The sequence below is a fragment of the Cryptomeria japonica genome, chromosome 8 (genome assembly GCF_030272615.1).
Source record: "Cryptomeria japonica chromosome 8, Sugi_1.0, whole genome shotgun sequence".
Lineage (NCBI taxonomy): Eukaryota > Viridiplantae > Streptophyta > Pinopsida > Cupressales > Cupressaceae > Cryptomeria > Cryptomeria japonica.
Genome location: NC_081412.1, coordinates 556326953 through 556337388, shown reverse-complemented (window position 1 = coordinate 556337388; position 10436 = coordinate 556326953). Strand labels below are relative to the sequence as shown.

Sequence of the window (10436 nt, the reverse complement as noted above, 5' to 3'; positions counted from 1 at the left end):
AAACAGAAAACCAAAATGGAGTATCCAAAATTATTGTCAAAGCAAGTTTTCCATCAAACAAAGTTGTCCAAAATCTGAAAAACTAGTTACAAGATAACACATCTCTCCTATCAAAATCAGGAAACCTCATCGTAAGTATCAAATAGGTCCTTCAATCAAACGGATTTCTATCCCAAAACACACTTGTTTTAAAACTCCAAGTTGTCAAATTGAGTTTCCATATTGGGAAAGCTTGTATTCCATATCATGACACACTTTGTCGTGAGGGGCCATCTAAACCTTCATTTTGATAAAGTAAAACTTGAGTTTCTGAAAAAAGCTAAACTAAATCGAAAACAAATCAAAGGAAACCATTGATCACTTGTGCATGACTAATCCTCATATTCTGAGAAGAAAAAGTATTTATCATAACACTAAATTGAAGAAACAACAACCCAGTTCTTTGAAACTTGCCAAACAGAATAAGTTTTTATACATCAATCGCCAACTCTTCAAATCTCATCGCACATTCCTTTGTCATATACACTTGTATCTTCAAGACAAAACTAATGAATTTGAAAAGGAACCATTGAGAAGTAGAGCATTCTGTCAAAATTCAACATTCAGTCAATGCATAAATCAAGGAGGAAAGATCAATCCAACCTTCTTTCCTGAAGAGTGCATCACTTACAACATACCCAGATTTGAACCACCAACCCCTGAACAAAACATCGAAGAGGAGTTCATTCCTTTTATCACAAAAAGTTTTTATTAGATGCTCGTTGTTACTCGCTCTTAATGAAACAAACAAAGCGAAATGCAACCAGAGTCTAGCATGAATCAAAGATTATCAAATCCTTTCAAGTGTTTGAATTTAGAGGACACCAAAATTTCTGAGGAACTCCTCCAAGAATGTCAAGAAAGCGCTTCATTTCAAAAACTTGTGGAAAGACTCATGGAAAACGACAAAGAAAAATATCTACTCATGGTCACAAGCAAAGGAGTTAAACTTCCTGAAGACTTTGACACCAATACTTTTAGAACAAGGTCTTGACATTATGATTATCAAGAACAACAAAGAGAGGAAGAAGCCCGTGACCTGAAACAAAACATACATGAGCAAAATCTACCAGAACAGAACTTGCCCGAGCAAGATATCCCTGAGAAAAACATCCCCGAACCAAACATACCGTTCCACACACCATTTTAGCTGAGAACTAATACAAGAGAAGAACCCTTCCCTCAACAAAATAATGCGCCTTTGATTGCTCTCACTCAACAAATGCAAATGTTACAAAGACAAATGCAAGACATGCAACAAGGGACAACAGTATGGTACTCCTTAACTGAAATTTGTCCTTATCCCTTTGACAGATGATTGAACATGGTGCCTTTTCCCCCAAACTCAGATATTCCCAAATTTGACAAATATGATGGGAAAAGCGATCCCCGTGATCATGTTCAAGAATTCTGTACAATGAGTCTTGAATTCGCCCATGATGATACCTATTTGATGAGGTTATTCCCAAGAAGCTTGAGAGGGAAAACAATGGAATGGTTATCCAAAATCACACCTCTTGTCAGATCATTTGATGAATTAGTCAACAAATTCATAACTCAATATTCCTATAACATTCAATAGGCTATCACCATGCTAGATGTCTGTAACACCAAATAGAAAAACAATGAAACATTCATGGTATTCCTTCAATGTTGGCGGCATATGGTTTCGAGATATCCTCGAGATGTGTCTAGAAAGGAAAAGATGGATATTTTCATCGATAACTTGAATAGTGAGATAAGTTACATACTCAAACTTCAATGATACCATCTTTTGCCAAGTTGATTGAGAATGGCATCCAAGTAGAAGAGGCATGTGTCAAGAAAGGAACATTAAAATTCTTCAAAGAAGGAACAAGTTCATCCAACCACAACAACCAAAACAACAACAACTTAGACAAATCCAGATTCTGGACCAAAAACAAAAACACTAGAAATGAAGGAGGAAATGAATCAAATGATCCAAAATCCAAGCAACCAGTGCTAGTGTTATCAGGTAATCCTCAAGCTACAAAGAATCCCAAAGATGCTAACCAAGGCACTAACACTTATGCACCACATACTAATCAAGATCAACTCAACACAAACAACACCAACAATTCTGAAAACAATAATACCAATTGAGGACCTAATCCAAACTCATGAGGTAATGCAAATAAATTTCCAAAATGCATTTACACACCACTGGGGCAATCACTGGAGTTAGCATTCAAAGAACTCTTGGCAAACAAAATTATCTCCTTACCAGCGATCAACAACTTTGAACCACAAATCAAACCACCCTGGTGGAATGACTCTCAATTTTATGATTTTCATCGCAACAAAGGTCATCAAACAAATGATTGCATGAGACTAAAAAACATTGCTCAAGACATGATTGATAGTGGTGATTTGATAGTCGATGGTCTCAAGACAAATAGTGACCATGGAGCCTTTAAGAATCCTCTTCCAAACTACAACAAGGATGGAGCCTCAACCTCAAATGATACACATGGAGTTCATATCAATCACATATACAATAACACCATCAATCATATATCAGCTGGGGACAATCAAGTAAACGTCATCACAGTCAGAGATAAGTGTGAACATGAATCTGTCAATGTAACAACCAGAGCTCAAAAATATTTCTTGAAGGGGCATATGTCAACAACAAACACCGTACCCAAAATTCACTATGATCTAGTCAGTCAACTGTGTAAAACTCCTGCTCAAATATCTATACTAGAGTTACAGAAACTTTCACCAAAACATAGAGACATATTGGAGCAAGCGTTATTGGAAACAAATGTACCTCAAGAAAACAAATGTACCTCAAGATCTGGATGCTGACAAATTCCAAGCCATGGTAGCTCATATGATAGGGCCTCATAACCTCACTTTTTCTGAGCATGATAATATCTCATTGAGCCATCCACACAATACTCCACTCCATATTGAAGTCTTGGTCTACAAGCATCGAGTCAAAAGAGTATTAATAGATGGAGGAGCTGGACTCAATATCTGTACCTTAAAACTTATCTGTGCATTAGGCTTCTCTGAGCAATCTATTGATCCACACAAAAAGATCGCTATCAAAGCATATGATGATGAAGAGAGATCATCCAAAGGAACAGTAATATTGCCAATTCAAGTAGGACCAATACAAATGGACACCATGTGCAAGGTCTTAGACATAGACCTCACATACAATATCTTATTGGGTCGACCCTAGATACATGAAATGCAAGCAATGCCTTCTACTTATCATCAGTGTGTTAAGTTCCCTACAATGGGTAGGAGATTTCTATCTCAGCAGATCATAATCCTTTTCAACATTTTAATGCTATGGGGGCAGCCCAAGACAGCTTGGTTCCACATAATAGAGAAAAACAAAGTTACTCAACACCAGATCTTCAGCAAGAAAAGTCTACATCACTATCTATGGATTTCAAGCAGAAAATAAAAATCAAAGAGCAAGCCATGGGAGAGTACTCTTTGGAACCCATGTCTTTGGCCAACTTACCAGTATCACCTAAATCTTATGGATTACCTACAGCATCAACACATCAAGCAACCCAGCCCATCACCAAGTTTGATGGCACATTTATCCAACTAGGCACTCTAGCACATGAATCAGAGGAAAAGGATATCCTTAGTTGGCTGTACAAGGATGAGGAAGAAGACATAGCATCTACTATGGAGGTAGCTATACCAACACACCTGTATGGAAAAGGCTATTTGATCATGCAACAAATGGGATACCATGGTAAAGGATCTATTGGAAAACGTTAGGAAGGCATCACAGAACCATTAGATCCTCCTTCACAATTTAGTAAAGACAAAAAAGGATTGGACTATGAACTCACTCTACTGCCAAAGAAGACACAACACAAATACCAAAAACCTCAGTGGAAAGCAAAGAATAAATACAAGGAGGACTCCTGTCAGGAAGCACTATTTGAGTTAGCTGAGACAATACATAAAGAACATGAAAATCAAGAACAAAAGCAATATCAAAGGTAGCCTATCAATCAAAAGAAGGAAGCATCTACTGCAGAAGCACATCATATTCAAGAACCAATATCCAACAAAGAAGAATCATCTCCTAGTAACATCATTCCTCCCCAAGGAGAGACAGTGTATGAACAAATGCAAAGAGTGGAAAGAGGATCAGACAAAGAATCAGAGAAAACTATCAAACTTATATCAATCATCAAAAACCTGTTCTCACCCTACAACATACCAGTCCACAACACTGCCAGAATCTGGGATAGGACCTTATCTGGAGTTTGTAGGAACTCTTTAGACCTATCATCTAGATTAAATGTTATGCTAACTAAATCTAGTTATTGCTCAAGGTTTGTAGAAGCTTTTACTAGGGTAGGAGCCTCTATGCTACAACTTTCCTTTATTGACAAGATTTTAGGTTGTTGATGGTTCATGATATTTTGAAAAATACTTGCTAGTCTTCTAGATCCTTTCAATAGTAGACTCGTTTAGTTTGAGGTCTTATGCTTATTCTTTCTACCTTGTTTTCCTCTTTTTCTAGTAGCACCGAGATCAACGTGCTCAACAACACCCCCAATGATGTACTTGAAGCTTAAATTTGTTGCCATTTTCATTCTTCTTAAAAGTCTCTTCTCTCTACATTACTTGTCTCTATCTTCTCTCCTCTTTGTTTGGGTTGGCCATTCTTCTAACTCTCTCTAGGTTTTTTTATTTTTATTTTTTTATCTCTCTCAAATTCCTCTTGTCTCCTTTGGCCATGGGATATTTTAATTTGGGCTTGCATTACTCCTATAATGTGCCCCATGGTCATTATCTAGTAATTTCTTTAAAAAACACATCTTTTTGTAGGTCTCTTTGGACCTTTTCCTCCCTTTGCATTTCCCATCCCCTTGGTGCCTAACACCCTCTCATAGGTTAGACATCAAGAGGAAAACAATATACTTTATCATATATGCTTGATCATCTTCTATTGCTTCTCGATCTAGTATGATATTTTAAATTTAAAAAATTTCTCATTAAACCTCAACAAAACCTAGCAAGCGTCCTAGTGATGGAAAAAATGTTAGTGAGAAATATGATGGATGCATATCAAATTTTTTACTCTTAAGTATTTCTTTTTCTATAGTCTTCGACTTTGAGCTTATTCCTATTGAAGTAATGAAAAATTATATTCAAACCTAAGATTAGTTGTCAATAAAAATTCAAAATTATTTTCATTCATTATGTTCATTTGGTATTCATTACATATCGTTATATCTCCTTAGATTCATACATTTACTTCCTTATATCTATCATTACTTCACCTTACTTCTAGTGAATGGATCTTACTATATACTTATATTTACAATATGGGACATGACTCTTAGATCTAGTATCCCTATAATAGATTCTACATCATAAATATTATATTTCAAATACTTCTTGTGGTAAGATGTGACAACTTCTATGGATCTATCTCCTCTGCCCTAATATTATTGACACTTGAGGTCTTTGACATTAGTGTGGCATTATGATAACCTTTTGTTTCTCCGTATGAAACCAAAACATCCAATTTATCTTGCACCCCATTATCTAAAATCAAAGAACATTGCATGGATAATTCTACAATTAAAGGTTGGTATGGGTTAGTAGAAAAACATAATTAATTTATTAATTCTAAAAAGTAACACAAACAATATCCATATTCATTACTAACAATCTTAAATAGTTCACACACACACACATACACACACACAAATCAAATAATACATCAAAATTATGGTTTCCCATCCCTAGTACAAATTGTAATGGGGCTAGGGGGTCTTAGAGGTTAGTTCCTAAGGGGATGTGAAATCTTGGTTGGTAGGGAGCTCTATAAGGGAAATCTATGGAATATAATTGTGATAAAATGGATATATATGGATTGAAGTTCAACTTGCCTAAGTAAGTTTGACTTGGGTTAGGCAAGCTAAAGGTGAGGTAATTGAGTAAATTAATGAATACTAAATCAAGCAATGCAATACACTTCTTTTCATCATCCTACTAATAGGGATGCTAGTACATGTTCACTCTTGAATTTAGAAAGTAGCAATTTTCATTACTAAATTATCCTTAGATTCCAATAAGAACAAAGTAAAATAATACACTTCTTTTCATCATCCATTTTACGAACATAAAATATTTTTCTTACCATATTATAAAATGCATTCAAATATCCAAATATAGATAACCATCATTCACTTGTAGTGAACACAACTTCTTCCAAATAAAAGGGTTTTTTAGAATTCGCTTGATATAAAGTATATTTTTTCCTATAGCTCCTTTGTTGTGGCTTTTAATGACACATTCAAGAAAACTAAATTCGTTAAATATAATTTGATCAAACTCTCTTCATATCAATAATCAACCACAATTCATTCTTCACACTAGAAGGCTTTGCTAATGAAACAACAAGCTATTGATTTCTATCAACAAGTAGATCCACCATATTTAGTTTTTTGTAGCTCAAAATCCTTTAACTAGGTTCTTCTATCTATATATATTTTCTTCATTTCATTCTAAAGCACACATAGATATTGATCTATATAAATCCAAACTTTATCATAGACAAAAAAAATCGCTAATCCATAAACCATAACTCAAAGCAAGTTATGATATAATATGTAGGAAAAAATAAGTTTGATAAACCCATACTATAGAAGTACTACACAGACAATTTGAAATAATAATAAAACAAATGAAAATTCTTAAAATACGTAGTATTTTCATTCATGAAAATCCTTTTGGATAAAAAGCCTAGCATGACAAAAAAAATTCACTATTACAAAAACTCGACCATTCTTTAATACAATAACGAATATATAAATTCTCCCTTAAGCAAGTCTAGATATAAATAAACAGATTGAAAATTGAATTTACATATTACATAAAATCATATTAAATATATGAATGAAAATAGAAAAAACCCCAAATAACACGTATTTTCTTAAAAAATATTAAATACAAATTTATGATTTTCACATCACTTTAGAAAATAAATTTTGTCATAGCTATGAAATTAGAAATATGCAACACTCATTTAATTAAAAGAACCAGAAGTGAATATTGCTTAATCTTTAAAGATTGATCGATTTAAATGTCTTAAATATTAAAAAATAAATTATAATTAACTACTTGATATTCTAAACAAAACAGTTTCCCATAATTTTATCATTCTTTCTACTTAGATACCAAATTACTGTTACCTTTAACCATAAAACTGGTCAAATATTATTAAGAAAGCTAAGACTTGAGAAGCTTTCCTTGTATCTATATATAGACAGACACTTTGCCCATTACTATCACATTAAAATTTGGTTATTAGTTATGAATTTGTGAGAAATATACCATTATAATTTTTTTTTCTGAGCTACATAGATAAACAGTTTAAGAAATAGAATACCATATAAATTGCCTGAGTCGCTGAGGTACTAAGTATAAGAAAAGGATATACAGTTTAAGAAAAATGTAATGCTATACGGTTCAAATATTATAGTATCATCAATCTCCCACCTCAGAAGAGTTTCCTTCAGTATTTTCGTTTCTCATGTTATTGAGTAGTCTTACCACATAACTCATATCAGGTCTCTCTTTCTTGTTCGGCTCAGCACATTTCAGGGCTAATTTTGCCACAGCCAAAGCATCCCTCAGATCACACTCATCAAAGCCTTCCACTTTGAACCTTTCGTCCAAAGCTTCTTCTAAACGATTACAGGTCATCATATAACGTACATAGTCTGGAATATGGAACTGGCTTGAGCCACGTGCATTGTCAACATGCTTCTGCCCTGTTATCACCTCCAACACCACAATACCAAAACTGTAAACATCATGCTTGTATGAGAGTTTGTGGCTGAGACAATACTCTGGAGCCCAATACCCTCTACTACCTGCTATTCTATCAGCTGATCTGTGGGTTCCTTCCCAGTCCACATGCCTTGAAAGCCCAAAGTCAATAATTTTTACCTCGTTATCCTTACTATCCACCATCAAGTTCTGAGGTTTGATATCAAGATGTATGATTTTATTGCGATGTAAGAATTCTATTCCTTCAGCTCTACTTGATATTATCCTCAGGCATTGGTTCCAATTCAGAGAAAACTGTGCATAACTTCCTCTCAAGTACTCATCCAGAGTGCATCCATCAACATATTCATACACCAAATAGAATGTGTTTTCTTCAATACACCATGCAATTAGAGAGACCAAATTTTTGTGCTCCTTACCTTGCAAAAGTCTCACTTCATTCTCAATAAATTTCTTGCTGTCTCTCCCTGCACGTTTTATTTTCTTTATAGCCACATCTTTATCTTTCAACATACCCAAATATACTCTTCCAAAGCTTCCTTCCCCAATTTCGTAATGTTGGGTACAATAGCTCTTCATTTGAATCATCTCATCATGTGTAAGGTTTGTAAATATGGGCAGTGAAAGACTTTGATGTAATTGGTCTTCTTCTTCCTGCTCCTGCTCTGTTCCATTTACAGTTATAGTTTCTGATTTCGATGCCACCCAATTTTCAGTTTGTCCATTTTCTATTGTGTAGAAGACTGAGGAGGAGAGGAAGGTCTTTTCCAGCAGCCATAGTAAAATATTATTACTGACAAGATAAGGAGGAGGATTGCGCCAGCTGAAAAGATAAGAAAGAAAATATAAATCGATCAATAACTTTCAGTTATACTACATAGAAGTAGTTCCAGTCCGAGATGGATAATGAAAGTGAGATTAAGATCCTTACCAATGGGAAGAGAAACTTTCAACTCTAGTAGTATGTTGTTGGGTTTGTGCTGGTTCTTTTGTGTACCTAAGATATAATCGAATTCAATTAGTTTCAAGAAGCATACAAAGTACGACGGACGCAATAATGGTTATAATTCAATTGACATAAACCTGAAGGAATGGATGATATTCTACAAGTATAAATTTTTTTACTATACTTTGTCTTATGAATATTTTAGATGATTTTTTTCAACTTTCATCAAATTTTAGTTCCATTTAGCTACTTAAACGAATGGAGGCTTTATCCAATTATAGCGCTAAATTTGCTTAAACAATAAGTTCAAAAGACTCTTCCCGCAAGTCTGAAATCTTTAACAAACGGGGATTAATATAATAAAAGGAAAAAAAGATAAGACAATAGTGAGAAATGAAACAAATTAATACTTTCCCATGCTTAATTACCATCTGCTGCAGATTATGAGCCTCAGAGACACTTTGTTTCTTTTGTACGGAAGCAACGAGATTGCTAGCATTTCTACTTTAACACTTTAGGTGATAATGATGTCGTAACCATTGAGGCTTTTAGAGAGAGTTAATCTAAATCCTGAATTGCCATTTTATTTCTAAACCCAGAATTTTGTTTGATATAGGGTTTACAAAATCGTTTTATTTAAAACTCGACATTTTGGTTTTCTCTTATATTTTTTTTGACATTTTATAGACTTTCAATTCGTATAAACGTTGTGGTAGCTAATGAGAAACTGTTTGAAAGTGGAAGAGATGACCATTCAGATCCCTTTAGTGGATTTTTTTTTAGCACATTTTAATAATTTTAATGACGTTTAGGGTTTATATAGAATAGTGTGTTGATACTTATTTTAATTAGTGTAGAAGTGCCATGTTTTGCTAATAATCACAGTTTAATATAGATGGGTGAAGATACTCTGAAAGGTCGTAGTTTTCCATTTCAAATTTGAAAGACCAGATAAAATATATATCGGTTACAAATTATTGTATAAGAGTGAAAAAAAATGAAAACAAGAAAAACACCTTTATTATGGGAAATTCTGGGTGAAAAAGGAGATGGTTGAATGATCAAAGAATTCATAGTGTCATCTGCTATTAGTGTTACTCTCACAGAATTCATATTGATAAGGGATAAAATATATTCTGTAAAATTATGGCATCCCAAAACTTTTCCAGACCGAATTTCAAACTTGAAAGCACACAGAAAAAGTCTTATCAGTTGCATAAAAGTAATCCCCAGAAAAGAAAAGTACCTTTGCTATTGGAAATGGTGGGTGGAAGAACAGGAGGTCGAGAGGTCGAAGTATTGCCATCTATGCCACAAGACGATCATATGAAGTAAAATTAAAGTTAAAAAAAATATATCAATCAAAAACATTTTGTACAATAAAGTGGTCTTTATATAATTTAAATAAAAATTAGATTAATAGAAAGTAATGATAGAAAAGTATTTAAAGGTAAGTAACAAATCTAGTACAATTCATTAAATGAGTTTGATTCCTATTGTCATATGAAGTAAAATTAACGTTTATTTAGGTCATTAATTATAAATTTTTATTTCTGTGTAAAAAAAAGAAAATTAGAATAATAGAAAGTAATGATAATACTATCTCAAAAAGTATTTAAAGATAAGTAACAAATCT

The 10436-nt window shown here is 33.6% G+C and overlaps 1 protein-coding gene across 1 annotated transcript; it reads right to left on the bottom strand.

Annotated features, from left to right (window-relative positions):
- Positions 1-7426: 7426 nt before the first annotated feature.
- On the bottom strand, positions 7427-10125 carry LOC131067039 (putative leucine-rich repeat receptor-like protein kinase At2g19210). The gene is made up of 3 exons (XM_058001972.2): positions 10047-10125; positions 8786-8851; positions 7427-8677 (listed from the first exon to the last, which is right to left on the bottom strand). The coding sequence occupies exon 3, from the start codon at positions 8440-8442 to the stop codon at positions 7549-7551; it is 894 nt and encodes a 297-aa protein (XP_057857955.2). The 5' UTR covers positions 8443-8677; positions 8786-8851; positions 10047-10125; the 3' UTR covers positions 7427-7548.
- Between the last annotated feature and the right edge of the window lie 311 nt (positions 10126-10436).

Excerpts from the sequence above, each read along its gene's own strand:
- LOC131067039 (XM_058001972.2), bottom strand. The coding sequence starts at position 8,442 with ATGATTCAAATGAAGAGCTATTGTACCCAACATTACGAAATTGGGGAA.